This window comes from Cydia strobilella, chromosome 17 (assembly GCF_947568885.1).
Source record: "Cydia strobilella chromosome 17, ilCydStro3.1, whole genome shotgun sequence".
Classification (NCBI taxonomy): domain Eukaryota; kingdom Metazoa; phylum Arthropoda; class Insecta; order Lepidoptera; family Tortricidae; genus Cydia; species Cydia strobilella.
The window spans coordinates 3,827,766-3,848,863 of record NC_086057.1 but is presented as its reverse complement, the minus strand read 5'-3'; the positions used below and the strand labels follow the sequence as shown (position 1 = coordinate 3,848,863).

At 34.4% G+C, this 21,098-nt stretch overlaps 1 protein-coding gene across 8 annotated transcripts in view; it reads left to right on the top strand.

Moving 5' to 3' along the window:
• The window catches only part of LOC134748806 (small conductance calcium-activated potassium channel protein), a 246,757-nt gene that overhangs the window by 112,247 nt on the left and 113,412 nt on the right, over nucleotides 1-21,098 (top strand). For all 8 annotated transcript variants that reach the window (XM_063683605.1, XM_063683604.1, XM_063683603.1 and 5 more), the window contains exon 4: nucleotides 16,350-16,382. In XM_063683605.1, the coding sequence (XP_063539675.1) occupies nucleotides 16,350-16,382 (33 nt within the window). The remainder of the gene's footprint in view (nucleotides 1-16,349; nucleotides 16,383-21,098) is intronic.

Sequence of the window (21,098 nt, the reverse complement as noted above, 5' to 3'; positions counted from 1 at the left end):
TCTACAGAGCCAGGTCCCTTACTTCAGTGTGTTATGCAAGGCTGTAGTAAGTAATTGGGTTGTATAGACGCTCAGTTGCACGTTATACGACCGAACATAAAAACATAAAGCGATCAGTTGCACTTTCGTTAGCCAACTTTTCATAATTACTTAATACCGTAGACAGTATCAATCGTAGAAGTGTGTACCAACCGCCAAAAGTAATTTTAAACTAGCCTAGGGTAATAATCGTCTCTCATCAAACGTAAATGGTGAAAACATTTTATTGACTGCTTCGAACCCAAGGGTCCGCATTCCGACATTTTCTCGAAACTGAACAAATTTAAGTCATACTAGCTATGCTACTCCAAGTTCTTCGCCTGTTTGTTTAGAAAATAGTTTATCTTTTATCGCGTTCTAGGAACCCGAGCTAATACACAAAGCGCAGCAATGATGGAAACTGTACACCCAACTAAAAGGGGTATTGAATCGACTCAACCCGGGATAATGTCCGTGAAAGCTTTCAAACGGGAATATAATATTTCGAGTGCAGTTCGTTGAATCGGAAATAGTTCAACTTCTCGTCTGCAAATTTACGTTATGTAAAATCTTCGAAGGAATAAAAATTTAAGAGAAAAACGAGGTAACTTTGCGTATTTCAGAAAATAATTAAATTAAAAATACATAAATAAAATAAATAAAAAAAACGAATTAAAATATATTTTTTAGTATTTAAGATTTTTACTATTTTATATAAGTTATATAGTTGCCTGAAAATAAATGATTTGATATGATGAATTTCTTAATGAGAAAAATCCTTTTTTTTTTGTTTTAAATTCCAACATTACTCACTTGCTGTACTGTAAACTACTCTTGACGAAATAAATAATAAAATTCATGATCGGAATGCATTTCTTAATAAAATTCATGATCGGCGGCCTTATAAGATCATTGACAGAGATTATCTGGTTTCTGTCAACAAGTATATAGTTGTGAGAGTTTTTTTATGTTTAATGTACTTCATGGCAAAAAAATCCTAAATAAGTCCCCGGCAAGCTCGGTTCTTCATACAAACGTAGTCAGTTACGCTCTCATTTCAAACTTTGTGCTTACAATAGGATAAGGTATCTAGGTCTGTAATTAGTTTATGTAGGTTCAGATACAATAGTAAAAAAATATAGCGAATTTAAGTTTTTCATACAAAACTTGTTTTTGCTCTGTTTCGTTTGTTTTATATACCACAGCTATAAAAACTAAATACAGACCTGTCATGTCATTGTATGTGCAAAGTTTCATTACAATCCAACACGTAGTATTAAAATGAGAACGAAACACCGTTTGTATGTCAAGGTGAAATTCGGCCAAGCTTGCTGGAGACTCTTAACAATTAGTCTTTTTGTTGCTTCTAAGAACCATAATTACTCAGGGGTACAGGTGCAATTTCACGAAAAGTTGGAGGTAATTAAAATTAATTTATGTATATATTTTTAGTGGTCTTAAAGGGTGTTTGTTTTTAAAGCTAGATGTTTTATAATGTGTAAAATCTTGACTTAAATATGTAACACTTTATTCATTGTCAGTCATTAAAGCCTTTGAGAATTTAATCTAAGCGTTTGGCATTATCAGTTTTTCACAAATAAAGATTAGGTATAAAAAATTGCTACGCTGCTTTTTCAGATTACATAATATTTAGGGTAACACGTACACCTTTGAAGTGTCACGTAAGCTAAATATTAAATTTCTTGACAGACGTATACAGATATACACATATACGTATACAGATTTCCTCAAAACAACTTTACTTATAATTGGTACCTACTTTTAGAAACTTGTGTATTTCTCTTGTCTATAAAGTTTACTGCATGTTTGGAAGTTTGTAAAGTTTGTACAACTACATCATTACCATAACTACCCACATTGCATGTCAATGGGTGGCGGCGTGACCTGACTTCGATACAGATGTTTTGGATATGGGCTCTGAGGTCATGCTTTCAAATGGTACCTTTTAAACAAACGTAGATATATTGAATCTGTTTTTTTAGTTTGAAGCAATAAAACTAAATTCACTTTATTTATTTTGCAATTTCTAACTAACAATAAACTATTAAATGCTACAGTCTCTTGTATAGGTATATACCTACCATATATAAATTTTATAACTGCCGATTTCGTGTTTACTTTTTTTTCAATGAGCTTCTGATTTATTTATTTATATTATTTAAAACATAGAAGCGTTAGTTATGCAAAAAGTACTTGAAGATTTTTAATTAGTTTTAAATTCGACAAGTTGATGAAAATAAAGCAAATAATAAGCCTCCAGTTTTAGTATCTGAGTAAAAAAACATAAATTTAATTATATGTAATTATGTAACAATAGCACCAGCTAACAAATCATATCCATAACATATCCAGATCAAATGCATAACCTGTTATTACAATCAGAATAAGCCTCTTGCAGGCCAATAGTACCTACGTTTTAATTCGCTTCCTATTTTCAGCCCCATATAGCTGATCGGTTTAGCCAAGACACGTCATATTGTCCCGCCATCTTGATCTTCGTTTTGAATAAATAAGCTGCTCTTAGTGCATGTAAAGTACTGTATTTACATCGGTAAATCATACGATGTAATGTATTTCCAACGGCTCGTCTACGCAGACACCACGAGATACACAACCTGCCCTGCCCGCAGTCTGTCATCGACTGACCCTAACTGTCAGTGACGTCACCATGACGTAAGCGCTCGAGACGCTATACTATGGATGGTATAGAAAGGATGCCAATCTCTTATGGCAGAATTGTTGCAAAAGTGACCGCTTTCAGCTTTAAATAATAGTTCCTAATCTCTCCGGTGGCGCTAGTTGGGCTCTGGGACATGAGTATAACATGAACCATAAATAAGGCAACAAATAACCCGACCAAATTACGTAGGTTGTTTTTGGTAGTACTGTATTTCGGTGTATGGTGGCGCCGCCTAATTACTGTTTTTTGATGGACACTTTTCATACATAGAGATTTGGCTCCTTTATATAGTTTCCATGCGCTATACACTACAGTGCATACACATAGTTGATTAAGAACGATCCGACCGGTGCGGTGTTCCGTAAGGTCGCAAGTACGAGTCTTGCCCGAAGCGGTCATATTTTTTTCCATATTTCCTTTTATATGAAAATATGTAATACGGCTATTAACTAGAAGTGGGTAAAAATCGACTTGCAAGAGTTTATTACATTATTCCAAGTGAAGGTTATATAAGTGTGTTCAAAATACTGGACGTATAGCCGTATGATCAAGTATATGTAATAAAATTACATGCCCTCAGATTCAATCGGCCTGATTCGAACTTTAAGAGACGTGAAATATTAGGTCTAGAAACGATATAGATTAGGTACGTCAGTGTCAAAAGTGACGTTTCTTCAAACAAAAACGTCACTTGACATCTAATCCGTCCATCCATCTATCATGCATGTTAAACATAACATGCATGATGATACTCGATATAATAACATGAGCATAATGTCGAAACTTTTCTTTGTTCCATCCACTCACGAACGAATGAAGGAATGTAGCTCATATTTCTCGAGCGTGTGATCACATTGCATGCGGTTCTAACCAAAAGAGAAAGATTTTAGTATAATGTGAGTTACCGAAATGGCGCGGAAGTTTCGCGCCACGCATCAAAATAAATTTTTTCCACTTTAATTTAAATGCCACTTTTCTTTGATAACTTCAATAAAATTTGCGTGAACACTATACAAAAATATAACGAGTTTGCTTGATGCATATTTCTGTAATATTCGTTGTTTTTTTTTTACAGAATTATCGTACCTTGTTACAGTTACAATGAAGTCTTTTTTTTGTATGTGATATAGCGAACTAGCAGATGACACCTAAATAATTGTTTTATTTTTAGTTTTTGGTTATTTTTAGTATAGTAAATTTATAAAGTGTTACACAATTTTTTCCAGTCAACGGAAAATTTGATTTTCGTAAAAAAATCAAGTACAGGATATTTCAAAAAAGATGTCGTCAACTCGTTGCTTGAGAATCCACGACCTAGACACACTTTAAAACCTGGACGTACACTCCTAGACTACCTCTGCGCTCTTATTTTTTCATTATATCAACAATCGCTTTATTATGAAGGTATCTGGGCACTAACTTCCGACATACATGAAGTATTTTTTAAATAATTTTTAAAAATTGCTTTAAGCTAAGCTCGCTTACTAACTGAATTATTTAACTACATTTGCATAGATTTTTATCAAGATATTCACAGCCAGCGACGCGCTAAGCGGCTTCTATTTTCGTAGGCGCTTTTCGCTAGAAACGGTTTTACCGTTGTTATTGGCTACGCTTGTAGCGCGTAGCGTAGCGCACGCTGGCTCAGAATATTTTAACAGAAGCAATACAGCGTAGCCAACATTATTTAAGGCTTAAAATACAAGCTTAGGTACGCTACGTGAATCTTTGTCTAGGCTAACATCGTTTAGTTCCGAGCTTAAGTTGTTAATTTTCCCACAAGGGTACTTACATAATTAAGGTAGTTATCTATATACCTATCAGTCTATATGTTATTCAGACCAGAGCATTTCAACAGTTTTTTAACAACCAATCAACACGATACATTTGCTTTCGGTCAATGAAATGAATTATGAATGAATATAAATACCCACATAATTTAAAAGGGCACTGATACTTTCATGATGTAGATGGCGCTCTTTTCAAATTTCGAGATGGAGGATATTACTAAACCAAAATTATTTTTACGAGAGTAAAACAGTAGATATTCACACGTATGCGAAAGCGAATTAAGGATTTTAAAAATAAATGTTTGTAAACACATAAAAAACCGGACAAGTGCGAGTCGGACTCGCCCACCGAGGGTTCCGTACTTTTTAGTATTTGTTGTAGCGGCAACAGAAATACATCATCTGTGAAAATTTCAACCGTTTAGCTATCATGGTTCATGAGATACAGCCTGGTGACGGACAGACGGACAGCGTAGTCTTTGTAATAGGGTCCCGTTTTTACCCTTTGGGTACGGAACCCTAAAAATGACGACTATACAAAATAAGTTGGAAATGGCTCAAATACGGGACAAGAGCTCCAAGAAAGGCGAGAGTGCAAGACAAATATGAACATAAATACATAAGCCTGGAAATATTGCTCACTGGTGAAAACGATGTAAATGCCAATCATTTTCACATTGACATACGTCTTTTTAGGTGAACGAAGAGAAATAATGTTGCTGCGCGCAGCGGAAACAAATATCAACCATAGCGTACGCTCCGGCGCTGAGCCCTAAGGCTTTTATTTGTACTGCCGCTATTAACTTTGACGATTATTACGCAGTTCTGACACACTTTTTTGTGTCGACATGAAAAAGTTGATGAATTGAACGGTTTTGGACCCTCGTTCGAAATAAAATTTTACACTCGCCTAAATCATTGACAACGCGGTTTAGTTCCTGTTGTCCGTGAATAACTGGCTGTTTTTGTACCTAAATAGCGAAATGGTAATGAAAAACGAGTCCCAATGGATCCATTACGATATTACGCGTGTGGAAGGACGTGTGATATAATGTTTTGACGAATACATTAAGTAAGTAAGTAAATATTCTTTATTGTGCACCATAAAGTTAAAAAAATACACAGAAAGCGAAATACAAGCTTAAGACTAGGTAAGAACAGGCGGTCTTATCGCTAAAAAGCGATCTCTTCCAGACAACCTTTGGGTAGCAGGAAAGTTAAGTACTTACAACTTTGAACGGGTAGTGCCGATATACATATACATTTCCAACAGAAGGTTTTTACCCGACTGCCAAAGGAGGAGGGTAATGTTTTTATCAATACTGAACACTTAAATAGGAATTATTTTTGTGCCTAATGCCATACCTATTCATTATAGAAAAAAAAAACCTATTTATGAAATAAGGAATACGTAGGAATACTTTTCTGCCTAAACCACACTAGCTAAACCAAAAATATTTAACAAGTTTGGGAAAAAATCAAATTATTTTATTAAATATTTTGATTTGTGTTTTTTAAGTAGTCACACTACTATATATAAATTAAAAATATTTAAATCAAACTTGATTATTTTGGGCAAAACATCACAGTCCTCCTGTCTGTCTTGGGCAGACATGTATAAACTGTAAAAACTATTATATTTTGACACGCGTGGGATAAACCGGTTTTGCATAGGACAGACCAATTTAGCTGGAAATCAGCGAGTATTCTGAACGGTTTTTCGTTAACCTTTAGCATTGTATTGTCACAAGATTTTTATTTTTTTTTGCATTTTTAAGCCGAACGGCCCTCCACTATATATTAAGGATACAAATATTTCTATTTCTCAACCCAAACGCTTTTCTATAAGTAAACTTCAACTATCGCGTTCTAAATTACGATTAATTATGAGGAAACCTTTAATGAGGTCTAGTGATATATACTTATACTCTTCTTCTTTGGCCAACCCTTTTCCCAGCTCATCTGGGGTCGGGTCTCCTTGTACGTTTGCGCCAGAGAGCTCTGTTCTGGGTTGTCTGCGTAGTTAGGCTGTCCTGGTTCATCTCTTTTTGTATTTTGGTCCACCAAGTAGCGGGGGGTCTACCTCGTCCTCTGGGTCGGTTTGGTATGTTCAAGACCTTTTTTACTACATAGTCATCTTCTCGCCTGGAAATGATATATACTTATACTACTGGTTATATATTATATCAATCTTTCCTTGCCATTATCCGTGTACTTGGATTGTACATTTTCTTCTTTTATACTTATCTATCGCCCGTCATCATATTCCTTTTTATATCGTCTCACACAGTCTGTTCATTATTTCCTTAGGCACTAAAATGGACTGAATATTGTAAATTGTTACTATATTTACTCGAGACATAATCGAAACGACCTTAGACAATAACGCGGTCATGGAAACGACATGCATATTTTACTGGGTGTAACTATCTCTTGAATATTCACTACGACTAGGTTGGGCCTGGCTCTCTTGGCATCACAAATCTTTGCTACAGCCAAGAACAATAACGTGATTCATCATAACGTCATGATTTGTTGATATGGCTTATCTAAGTTAGTTTAGCCGAAACAGTGTTGATGTTATTTTTTATTTAATCTGGCAATCTCTTATGGCAGAATTGTTGCAAAAGTGACCGCTTTCAGCTTTAAATAATAGTTCCTAATCTCTCCGGTGGCGCTAGTTAGGCTCTGGGACATGAGTATAACATGAACCATATAAGGCAACAAATAACCCGACCAAATTACGTAGGTTGTTTTTGGTAGTATTTCGGTTTATGGTGGCGCCGCCTAATTACTGTTTTTTGATATATTGATGGACACTTTTTATACATAGAGATTTGGCTCCTTTATAATAGTCTCCATGTTCATTCCTTTAATTCAAAGTTTCTTTGCTAGGGCGCTTGTCGCATGAGTATACCTACAGTAGGTAGACACATAATATGTAATATATTTAATTATCATTACCGTTACTAGTCTTCCGTAATTAGTCAAATTAGTCTAAAAGTTGTTTATTGAAAAACTAAAATTGTATATTAACCTGTTGTTATTTCCTATATAATACTGCATATATGTTGATAGGAATTTTCAATATTTAATAATTTCGGTAGATATAACTTCGTAATCCCCGTACTCCGTAATTGGTTAGATACAGTCTAAGGAAAAAACGTGCCTCGAAAATCACGAAAATTTGATTCTCGATCAGATGGCGCCACTAGTTTTGGCCTACTCTCGTATTAGAGGGCGTTGACGGTTTCATTTGTTATTTATAATTTTAACGCATATCCGTTGAAAAACATAGGTCAAAATAATATAAAAATAATTAATGCAAATAAAAAAATATTTTATCCATATTTAAATACATTTGAACGTATTTTTATTAAATTAATTAAAATTCATTTATTTCGAGTATCTGTGACTCATAAGTACATAATACATATTACAAAGATTAAACAAAACAAACATTAACACGATAACATTAAATAAAAACTACAAAAATTACATTACATTAAATTACATTAATTACAAAAATTACGTTAAAGTAGGTAGCTGTGGTAAATACATTGACACCCTTCATCTATTTCTCAACGTGTTTACCACAGTGCTGCCGGGCGTATGAAGTCCGCAGCAAAATGTGATATACGGACAAAACTTGTCCGCAATCATTTCTAGGACGCTGTTGGAAAGGCGCGGACGCGTCGCACCAGGGACGCGGCTCGCAGGCGCAGCTTTAAAACACGCCACGCCACATGCGCCTCCGCAAACATCCCTGACGCGCTGCAATATCGCGGCAGCCCCATCAGCGCCCTAAACGCGTTATTATATTGTACTTGTAGGGCCTTATACGACTTCAGGGTGAACTTTCGCCACAGACTGCAGGTGTAAAATGTTGTGCAAAAAGCTCTAAACAATGTCACTTTACTCTCCTTTTATAAATCTTCATTTTTAGTTTTAAAGTATGTCGATAGATGGCAGTGAATTTACAGTGGTTACAAAATTTACTGTGACAGTACCGCTCTATTTTTAACCGACTTCAAGATTTCAAAAGGAGGAGGTTATCAATTCGGTTGTGTTTTTTTTTTTTTTTTTTTTTTTTTTTTTTTTTTTTTTTTTTTTTTTTTTTTTTTTAATGTTTGTTACTCCATAACTCCGTCATTTCGGGACCGATTTTGAAAATTCTTTTTTTGATTGTAAGTATATACATACAGATTGGTCCCGTTTTGGTCAAAACGCAGTTCTGATGATGGGATCCATGAGGAATCGAGGGAACTCCTCAAATGTGAAAGGCATACATATAGTGATTTTTGTATTTTCATCAACAAATCCAGCATTTCCATTTAAAAAAGTGACATTTGATGAAGTGCAGCTGCTGATGATGATCAGAAATATCAGAATGGAACTCTTTAACGACGCATAGTTCACGTTTGGCGATTTGTCCTCTTCGTTATGATTGGTAAGCAAGTTAGGTTTTCAAGACACATTTTTGTCAAGCTCGAGTTCTGATGATGGGATCCACGAAGAATCGAGGGAACTCCTCAAATGTGAAAGGCATACATATAGTGATTTTTGTATTTTCATCAACAAATCCAGCATTTCCATTTAAAAAAGTGACATTTGATGAAGTGCAGCTGCTGATGATGATCAGAAATATCAGAATGGAACTCTTTAACGACGCATAGTTCACGTTTGGCGATTTGTCCTCTTCGTTATGATTGGTAAGCAAGTTAGGTTTTCAAGACACATTTTTGTCAAGCTCGAGTTCTGATGATGGGATCCATGAGGAATCGAGGGAATTCCTCAAATGAGAAAGGCATACATATAGTGATTTTTGTATTTTCATCAACAAATCCAGCTTTTACATAAAAAAGTGACATTTGATGAAGTGGAACTGCTGATGATGATCAGAATGGAACTCTTCAACGACACATAGTTCACGTTTGGCGATTTATTCTCTTCGTTATGGACCCAACCCCAAACTTGGACCTGGACTTTTTTTGAACTGCGATCCTCACAGAACCGAACTGCTATCAGAAAAGTGGGTTAGGTTAGGTTGGAACTGTGACCCTTACAGAAACGAAATGCTATCAGAACATTGGGTTTGGTTAGGTTAGAACTATGACCCTTATAGAAACGAAATGCTACTAGAAACGTGGGTGGTTTTACCTCATTTTATTTAGGCAAAAGATGCTGTCTTTTTCATTTTATTGTCTGGAGTGCACCATCAACAATAAGTAACCTTTCAACGGCATCCCCCATTGAAGTCGGTTTTTTTTTCTTAAAAATTATATTTGTTATATTAATTATCCTCTTTGCTGTGAATAAGAATGTGAGCGAAGCCCACGTTCGGGTAATAATAATATTAATACCCGAACTTATATAACTTATATTATTGAATGATGTATTGAGATAAACCATGAAAAATCTCGTTCGATATGTACCCTAATAGGGTGCTCAGAAGAATGGGACCCGTATTATTGTAATCGCGAGTCAATTTCGCCCAAAACCGATACGTATAATGGTCGAGAATAACGGTTTTTCTGGCAATATTTTTCTTACGCTGCGTTAATAATAAGCGATAAACTTAAGAAACGTGATGCAGTACAAATAACTAATCTAAATAAGCAAATTATGTGTAATACTAAAGAATGTTTAAACCAAATTAAAAAAAGGTTTAGTTAGCAGTGCAACTAAGATTTAAAACATGCTATTTATTCATCAAACGGGAGGCAGATTTGAACCATTCTCAATCAGTAGTCTAGATTCATATTTAATTAATAATCACATTTACTTGTGCGTGCTTGTGCTAAGAGTTTTGAATGATTCACGGTTAGTTTCACTAGACATATATTGACCAGGATATAGACCGTGATTACCTTTTGTATTGTTTTGTATTGTGTGTTTGTTTGACACCCACCCACTATCTTCAGTCAACCGTGAATAAGATGCATGTAACTGCGTCGAAATATCGGGAGATCACAAACAATACAAAAGGTAATCACGGCCTATATCCCGGTCAATATAAGTCTAGTGATGTACTGTCTTGTGCTTGCCTGTATTACAAAAGTTATTAGGGTTCCGTACCCGAAGGGTAAAAACGGGACCCTATTGCACACACACACTAAGACTCCTCTGTCCGTCTGTCTGTCACCAGGCTGCATCTCATGAACCGTGATAGCTAGACAGTTGAAATTTTCACAGATGATGTATTTCTGTTGCCGTTATAACAACGAATACTAAAAACAGAATAAAATAAATATTTAAGTTAGGCTCCCATACAACAAACGTGATTTGTCTGTGACAATACGTATTAAAGGCCTATCTATTTCCTATGAAAAAGTGTGACAAGGGAGGAGGGGGTCTAAAAAATCGAAATTTTGTGTGATGTAATTCATGGACGACCCCTAATGGAAATAAACTACCTATTTTGTAATTATGTAAGTATATATAATTAATTCCCTATTCATTGTAATAACTATTATAAAGAAACTATTTGTTCAAATACTGAATATAAGACATGAACAAGCATAATTAATGACCCACAACATCCAGCGGTAAACTTTAAATATTATTAAAAATAACCAGTCGCGTGACCGCTAAGTGAGGACACTTAGCCAGATTGCAAAACGTTAGAGCGACTTTATAAACATTTCTCTTCCTTGTTTGCATAGATGCCCCATTTTGAATAAAATTTGCATCTAGAAGCAAAACCGCAGCTTATGAGACGTTAACGATAAATGTTACAAGCGATTTTTGCAGAGTTTTGCAAAATCATTCCTTTGCCTTCATTACGAGTTATTTCAGCGGTAAGCCTTATGAATTTTGTTATGTTTTAAAGAGGAAATTTAGATTCTACTCTACGGTATTCTCGTCTTAATTTTTGGTTTCAATCGAAAAGCCTCTTTTTCTATTTAACCTTAAAGGATTTGCCACACTACACACTGGATGCGTTCTGCGGGCAGCGGTCAGTTCAAACTTCAACTTCAAAGGTTGCTGTCAATGTTGTTCATACATAATGCGGGTTTGACCTGACCGCTGACCGCAGAATGCATCCAGTGTGATAAATCCTTAAGGTGGTTCGATTTTCATACAAAATTCAATCGGCTTTAATTAAGGCACTACACACTATTAGTACACAAATGTTTGCTCATTTATCTACTTAAAAAATAAAACCTAAAAATTTGCGAAAGTGGGGCCATCTAGCGGGGTTTAAGCTTTGAGTAACCTAGTCGAACCACCTTAAGTCCACAGACTTTAATTATACGCATATAATAAAAATTCTTACCAAATTATTAGTCATCTTTTTAAAATTTTTTCGTGAACAATTTTTGCTGCTCTACACGGCACGACCGCAGTGTCGAGCCACGATTAAAGACCGCCAAATACATACGAAAGTTTAAATAGATAATCTCCATTTACTATCATCTGTGGTAAAAAATTACAATATTTCTGCACTATTTAGAAGATCAATGAGAACATTACTGTTTCATTAGTGTCCAGTCTTTAGAATGAATGAAGCAAGAACTAATAACAAGCAATATTACTGGAGTGCACTTTGAACTGCTGCTAGGATAGCTTATTTTATTACAAACTTTAATAACAGATTTCTTTAAGCACTGCTACAAACATAAGTAAGAAACTTTTTAAATGCAAAGCTACTTTATTGAATAAGCTGTTCTTCCTTGAAGCTTAAAGTTCTTCAAAGTATTTAACAATATTGACGTACAGATCCGACGTTTATTGTGAACGAAATTATTAAGAGCTTTTACTACCTAACTGTCGATATACTCGGTCGATAGTTTATTATAGTTAGCGGGTATTTAGGGTTCTCAAGGGTCGGCAATGCTTAAGTGGCTCCTGTGATGTTCTTACGTCCATGGGCGACGATGACTGCTTCCCATCAGGCGGCTCGTCTGCTCGTTTGCTGAATATCACATAAAAAAAATATGAAAAATATTTTAGCCTATAAATAACTATTAGCAACAGATATATATGTAATCAAATAATTATAGAACCTAGTAATAAATTCCCCCATAGGTATGGGAAGCTGGATGGCTATAAGCCATCCCGACCGGATAAATTCGTTTTACATTTATTTTGAAATGAGTCCTGCTCATTCCATTGTGTTGTGTATAAATCAAAGTCAGATGAAAACAATAAAAATCAGTTTAAAATGCCTTTCTCTAATGGTGTTTCATGTTTCATAGTAACTTTTATACATCAACTAACTTGCTGAATACACGTAGGTATTCATGTAATTTAAGTCTTCTAGGATTTGATTGCTTGTAAGATAATCATTATTTGGTAAAAAAGTAATATCCAACACAATATATTGTAATATGTAATAACTAACCATATATTTAAGCTTTATGTGTACTAACAACAATGATCTCAGTTGGTCAAAAAACCCCTTCATAATTGGACCTTAGGCTTGAGATTGCTGCCTTCTCAAAATATGTTTTGCCAACTGAAACATTTTACTTAATGTAAATTGGTGAAAACACTACTTGGTAAGTGATTCATTGCCTTAACATTCTTAAACTAAATAAAACGTTTGCGTAACATTTTTTTGGGAAAAATAATATTGGCAAATCTTTATTTGGCAAATGAAATTTTGGGAAACATTTTTTGGGATCTGAAATTTTGGCAATTTCTTTTTGGTAAATCATTAGTAACCCTAAATTAAAATAGGATATTGCGATACTGTACTTATAGCAATAAAGATTCGAAATTTTGTTATCTGCCTATCTACCGCTATTACTACATACATGAGCGATAGAGAGGCAGATAAATAAATTTGGTAGCCTAAAACCTGTCAAATTAAAGTAACGTCTAGCAGAAAAGTTCTAGACTGCGGATTTATATCATATCATATACCAGTATAATTGTCTTGTTACCCTTTTCATGTGATTGCAAAATAACGGTTAATTAAATTGTCGCGCTGCTGCTGAGCTTGTCACATGCAGGATACAGCTTAATTGTGTACATGCCTTTAGGTCTAGGCGTAGATTGTACAAATAAATCTATGTAAATAATTTGTTTTACACATCTGGAATTCATTTGAGTTTGCATTTTGATGTAAAATAGACTATTACGATACTCGGATTTACATTTTACACATATGTGACGTTTCAACCAAAAGGTACCACATTGTCGCTAGTCGATAAGGTTGATTTCAAATTGAAGCTATACGGAAATACCGCCTTATTGACAACCGACTATAAGTACGCTTTTGGTTGAGAATGGCTCAATTAGTAAATGACCACCTGAGATGATAATGAATAAAAAGGATTTTTTTTAATGTGTTTATACATTTTTGATAATATTTTAAATACACAGAATAACTTTTTCGGCCCTAACTTACTAATAAAATAATTCTTGCAATACTGTTAACATTTTGTTCACATCTGGCCATAAAAGACTATGCGGTCACTATTCTTTCCAAACTGCTTGTCGAATAGGCCAAAAAGGAGCAAAAAACCCGGAATGTACTGATACAACAGACCTAACCTTTCAAGTCGTATCTAATTTTTAAGTTGAAATTAAATTTTAATTGAAATCTCGTCGGGTGACAAGCAAAAGTCACTAAGTACCACCCCAAGTTCATAGACATAGTGAACCGTATTATTATCCGAATAAGGTTGATTTTTAGGGTTCCGTACCCAAAGGGTAAAAACGGGACCCTATTACTAAGATTCCGCTGTCCGTCTGTCCGTCTGTCTGTCTGTCACTAGGCTGTATCTCATGAACCGTGATAGCTAGACAGTTGAAATTTTCACAGATGATGTATTTCTGTTGCCGCTATGACAACAAATACTAAAAACAGAATAATATAAATATTTAAATGGGGCTCCTATACAACAAACGTGATTTTTTTTGGCTGTTTTTTTCCGTAATGGTACGGAACCCTTCGTGCGCGAGTCCGACTCGCACTTGGCCGGTTTTTGTTTAATTATTTTTCAGTAATTAGTGAATTTTGCTTATCACCTGATGATATATTGTCACCCTACCAATGATTGAGTCTAAAGAATTTACACTCTTTCCAAAGCAAGCTCTCAAAAAAAAATTAGACATGACCAAAGTCCAATAAGCTGTGAATTTGTCATTGTCATTAAATTCCCCGCAAAAGCGATGGCACTTGACGTACATCTACTTCCTATGGATGGTATCAACTTCCCTAACATTTTACGTGACAACTGCTTATAAGTTAATATAATACACTAATAAAGTAGAAAATATAATAGAAATACCGGCCAAGTACGAGTAGGATTCGCTCCTTATGGGTTCCAGTTACACATTTTTATTACATATTTTTTTCTTTAATATTTTGATGTTGAACTATATTTTCTATTTTAAATTATCTTGGTAAATTAGGTAAGATATTAGGATAAAATAAGGATAGAAATAAATTCCCCGTCTTCTATATTTAGTTTTTAGTTTTAAGTTCTAATTTGTATTAGCATAAGTTTAATTTACAATAATTAATGTAATTTCTATTTGTTATATTAATGTGTAATAAATAAAGTATTAAATATGGGTATCTTTTATAAAATAGGTATATTCTTCGTCAAAAATCTCTAGACACTATCAGGTTTTAATAGAAAACCTCGTGGTTCGGGGATTTGGCAACACGCCCGGGGGTGATGTGTTCCACAAACACTTACCATCAAATGTTAAAACCTTAAAAGCATTTTGATATTTACAACTTGTATACCAGAATTTGACCACTTTGAAATGGATGCATGTTATATGAATTCATAAACCTCAAAATTACTTTTAATGCATTTGAATAAGGCAATGATACGAAAAGTGGAAATAATGATGGTTAAAGTTTATAAAAATATCTTATAGTACCTAATATATGTACAAAATCAATAAAATGAGATGAAATTTATTTAATATTCCATATATATGTATATATTATAAAGATAATAAGTACTTAATTCTAAAAATAATAATAATAGGTAACCTAACCAGATTTCTGAACTAAACGATTCATTTCTTATTATGCGGTTTTGATTTACCCGTAAATATATTATGTTCCTACCTAAACGAAATACAATTCGGCAGAACCTTTCTCACCTCTGACATAAAGTTACAAATTTCTATAGCTACAGTAAAATCCGGTAGCTTGAAAGCTTTCAGATATTTTTTGTAGCTATGTATGTATTTATTATAAAATAGTTAAATAGTGAAATTAACTTCATAAGTAGGTATGACTTTTATTTATGCTTAACACTATTAATTAACTTAATAAATAAGCTACATATAATTTACTTTTAACATTTTTTTTTGTCCGCGGATATCTGAAACAAAAAGGTATTTACACAAAAAAAAATTCAACGAATACACATTTTTAATAATTATGAAAATAATATTTAATCTCCCTTAGCCGAAACCGTAAAGCTTTTCATGTTGTAAAATTAAAATAAAGTAGCCGGTCATACTTATTGAAAAATCGTTCATAATATGTTATACGAACAGGATTGGATGTGTTCTAGTTGTTCAATAGTTACGTTTTGAATTGACATTTCACATTGCATAATGCAAATAATATCGTGGATTAAAAATAAACGAGCTATGAGAGAACATCGGATCGAAAAATTGGATCATCAACAATTGGGTTATAGATGGAACTGGTAATGGACTTTCCATTTTCAGTTTTCAAATCGCTTTAAAGAATTTAAACCGCTTGCTGGCATTTAGAGGTTTTCGCTTTTAGCACTATTTAATGAATGATGAATGAAATCACTTTTTATAGCACTTGTTTACTGCAATATAGTTTCTGATTGCTTATAATATTACAGTGTTTTTATATTTCAAAGTGTCTTTAAATTCTGTTTTAGGCCTGTACAGTAAATCGGGATCAAACAGCACAGGTAAACAAAAGTCCTAAATGTCTCATAAGAAACGTACTCGTGCTGGATAAAGCGAATGTCTGTCATGTTACGTTTAGAGCATCTTTATTAGATAGTTTATTTTATATTCTTAAGTTATGTTTGGCTTTAAGTATTTTCTTTTTATGTCATTTTGTGTCGCGGTGTTTCAAGTATGTGTTTATCATTCCTTGAATTCCTCGTGTCATCGTGACTTGAAAAGGTTCATTCTGGGTGCTCCGTGCTTAGTTTGAGGGACATCTTTTGTTCTTAATGAACCGTCTTGATCCGGCCGGATTGCAGACAATTTGTTGCCTAAAATATCATTATCGGGTTTAATTAATTTATTATTATTTATTAATGATGTTATATGTATTATTCCGTTTTATATGGTTGTGCGTAGTGCATGGTAAACTTGTAGAAGAAAAAGTGTTTCAGCTCCCAGGCTCCCACTTAACCGTTGTATTAAGGCAAAGTAGGTACTTATTTAAAAATATTTCTTAAAATATTGTTAGGAATGCTAAATCATTGTGGATTGGTATGGTTTCCGAAATGCTTATACAGATGATATAGATGCTATTCGATTTAAGAGTAGAAGAGACCGAGGTGAGTTGGTACAGAGGAGAATTGTGACATTGTCGATGTTTTGGAACCTATTAAGGCGGTTCCCTGAGCCAGAAGGCGAAAAATCTCCATATATGATCATGTTTTTCTAAGAGGCGTTGATATTCGTAGACGTGGAAAAAATATAATGTAGTTCTTGACTATATTATCTATACATATAATAAAGCGGAAGAGGGTCGAAAGTCTGTACATGGAAGATATTCGAAAAAATATTGGCTGGGGATACTTAGAATCGATAACAGAACACATTCCAACAGTTTTTAGAATTTTTGTCTGTTTATCTGTTTGTCTGTTTATTTGACCGCGCAACTAATGAAAACGGCTGAACGGATTTTGATGCAAACTTTACTAATCTGTCGAAAAAATCCACGGCCAGGTTATAGGCTATAAAAATTTGAGAAATTTTACCCCTAAGGGGGTTAAAAAGGGGATGAAAGTTTGTATGGGGTTCAAGATTTATTTTAAGCTAGCAATTTGAAACTTCATAAGAAGATATATTATTGAAATACAAGAAAACTAATTTCAGCGTTTTTGAAAATTCATCCCCTAAGGAGGTGAAATAGAGGTTGAAAGTTTGTATGGAGATCAATTTTTTTTTAGTGCGTTACTTGAAACTTTGTATAATGGGCATATTATTATAATATCGGGAATAAAACAGGAAAAATGATTTTAGCGTTTTCAAGAATTCGTCCCCTAACAGGGTTAAAAGGGGGTTGAAAGTTTGAATCCATTACAAATGCTTTGAAACTTCTTAGAAAGGTATGATAGACGATTACAAAAAAACTAATTTTGACGTTTTTGGAAATTTAACCCCTCAGGGGGTTGAAAGGGGGATGAAAGTTTGTCTTGGGGTGCAAATTTTATTTTAAGCTAGGAACTTAAAACTTTGCAAAACGTTAATATATTAAAAAGCAAGAAAATTACATTCAGCGTTTTTAAAAATTCATCCCCCATGGTGGTGAAAAAGGGGTTAAAAACTTTATCTTGATAACTATATCATTTTAGCTACTAGGCTAAGTTAGGTATTGTTTTTGTATAAATCGGGTATGCCGAATTCATTTATGATATCAAAATGACACCATGCCCAAACGAAAACACAAAAAATATGAAAAAAACTCTTTTTAATTTCTCTTCATGCTTAAACCGCTAAACCGATTTAGATAAAATTTGGTAAAGAGATAGTTTGAGTCCCGTGGAAGAACATAGGGTAGTTTTTATCCAAAAAATAGAGACTGCGTTTGCATGGAGAAGCGGCCGTGCCCTTTCCTCTTAATAATGGTCACGAAGGTGGGTACTTAAAAAAAAACTTTTTATAGTAAATGTCAAACGATTTGGGACTTATACGCGTTACCATGCCTTCCCGAAAACAATCAAATCTTTCTCGAGTCTCGCAATGCATTGCGGCCACAAGGGGCACGGTCTCAGGAGTCTGTAAAACCACGGTGAGAGACTCAGTGGCGCTCTAGCCAGGCAGGTCGCTTCGCTTTCGGCTGAAACGGCAAGCCAGCGCGAGTCTCGATTGTGATCCCAAATACATCGTACGCAATACATATGTAGGCGCAGATCCCGACGGAGTGTGGCGCCGGAGAAGCCGTGTTCATCCTGCGTATCCCCCTCATTCCGAGCAACTTCCCGTTCCGCTTCAAGCGCCTACAGGTCCCCGTGAGCGTCTGATTCGCTATGACCATCAACAAGTCGTAGGGGCAGACGCTACGCAGATGCATTTCCCACTCCGAAAACAAAAAAAAGGGGCAGACTCTGCCCGCCGCCGGCGTCATGCTTAGACTGATTTGACAGGAGGACCGAGGAGGATGACATGATTTTAATGGGAACACCCAAATATTCCGAAATACGTTTTTCCGATTTTTATAACCACGACTTTCATAATCCCGATTATTTATAAGTCCGAAATATCAAAATTACGATTTTTAAAAACACGATGGAATAAAATCACGAATGTGCTATTTCCGAAAACTTAAAATCCGATTGTCACTTGACAGAAAGCTTAAAGTTCCGATTTTACACTTTCCGAAAATATTTTTTTCCGAATTCCTAAATTCCGAAAAATCATTGTCCGATCGGAAATAAAATAATTCGGTATTCAGAAATTCGGTTTTTTACAAGATCGGAAAAATGAAATCCGTGATATTCAAATGAAGACTCACGTTTTAGTAATTATTACGGGTACCTGTCGTGCCGCGTCATGTTAAATTCGGCATAAAATGTTTTTGGCATAAAAATTCGGCATAAATAAATTAGACAGAACTGCGAACCTGCGAACCCGAACTGTTGCTAGAAGTGGGTTAGGTTAGGTTAGAACTGTGACCCCCAAGAAAACGAACTGTTGCCAGAAGTGGGTTAGGTTAGATTAGAATTGCGACCCCCAAGAAAACGAACTGTTGCCAGAAAAGTGGAAATTTAAAAATTGGGATATTTAAAATAGGAATCACGTTAATTCGGAATAAGGGCAATTCTGAATTCGTGATTTTGAAAATCGTAAATGTTAAATTCGGTGTTTGCCACCATCGGAATTATTATAGTCGGAATCATGTAGTTCGGAATTTACAAAATTCGGTTTTTTGGGTTTTCGGAAATATAAATCTTCGTGATTTTCATCATTCGTAATTATGACAGTCGGATTTTTTTTATTTGCATTTAAAATCGGAATCGGAATTCGACATTCTAAAATTCGAAATAAAAATTTTCGGAATTATGTAGTCGATTTGGATAGGTACAGTCAAGGACGTAAAAATACAAAAATGGTACTGTATCGTTCGATATACACCTACTACTCTATGCCTTTTAAATCACGTCAAAAATTTGAATAAGCGCAAAAAAAATATTAATTTTGGAGTGTAATTTTATTTAGAGGTAGCAAAGAGGATATAATATTATAGAGCGGTACTGTCATAGTAAATTTTGTAACCACAGTAAATTCACTGCCACCTATCGACACACTTTAAAACTAAAAATGAAGATTTATAAAAATACGATAAAATGTATTTAAAAATGGATAAATGATTTTTTTTGTTTGCATTAATTATTTTTTATTATTTTGACCCATGTTCTTTCACTGATATGCGTTAAAATTGTTAAATAATAGCAAACGAAACCGTCAACGCCCTCTATACGAGAGTAGGCAAAAGGTAGTAGCGACATCTGATCGAGAATCAAATTTTCGTGATTTTCGAGGCACGGTTTTTCCTTAGACTGTATCCATCTATTACGGAGTAATATCTATCTTTGGTGGTAGGTACCTAATTATAAAATATTTTATCTGGACTACAGTCCTCTAGCGTATCCATCTGTCAACTTTACTTTAAGTTCCGTCTCCAGGGGACATTGAGATAAATTAGGGGTGAATTAGCCGCTTACTGACACAGACCGAATTCCACGCAGGCGAAGCCGCGGGCACAGCTAGTCTTTAATAATACAGCTTCCGATACACGAATTATGATACTTCGCTCGGTACAATTAATTCCCAAAGTAACCTCTAACTCGGACTTTTAATCCAACTTTACTCGGTTATTTATTATGTAATACTATAAACAAAAAAAGAAGAAAAAACAATCTTAACTTTAATAGTAATTTCATAGCTTTCAAATTTCGATATTGTAAGGTAACGTTTTTAAAATAAATAAAAATCGTCAAAATTCGATCAAAATTGACCGATTCTTTATTTTCAGGAAAGCTTACGCCGAGTCTGAAGTACTTAATTCGTCATATGCATACAATAATTTTATCCAAAATACCAACGTATTTAAATACAAACGGTTTGTATGTAAATAAACCAATTTTACCGTAATGTAACGCACTTTTAAATGTAAAATAGCGTTTTCATTCTAATGTTTTGAAATATTTATGAAACAATAATTATGGCTATGGCTATTCACGGTGTAATAACGTATTCACGTCATGATATAACTTTCTGTGTTTCCTTTTGTTTGTCTCGGTTTCCCAAGTCATGTACATTTATATTATTATATTAATTACTTATTGAGTTTTTATAAAGAGTCAAATATGCTTGGTAAATACTTTACCATAGCCTCTGAAGTAATACTTACAAACAAAACTGGGTCAATCATAACTAGTATT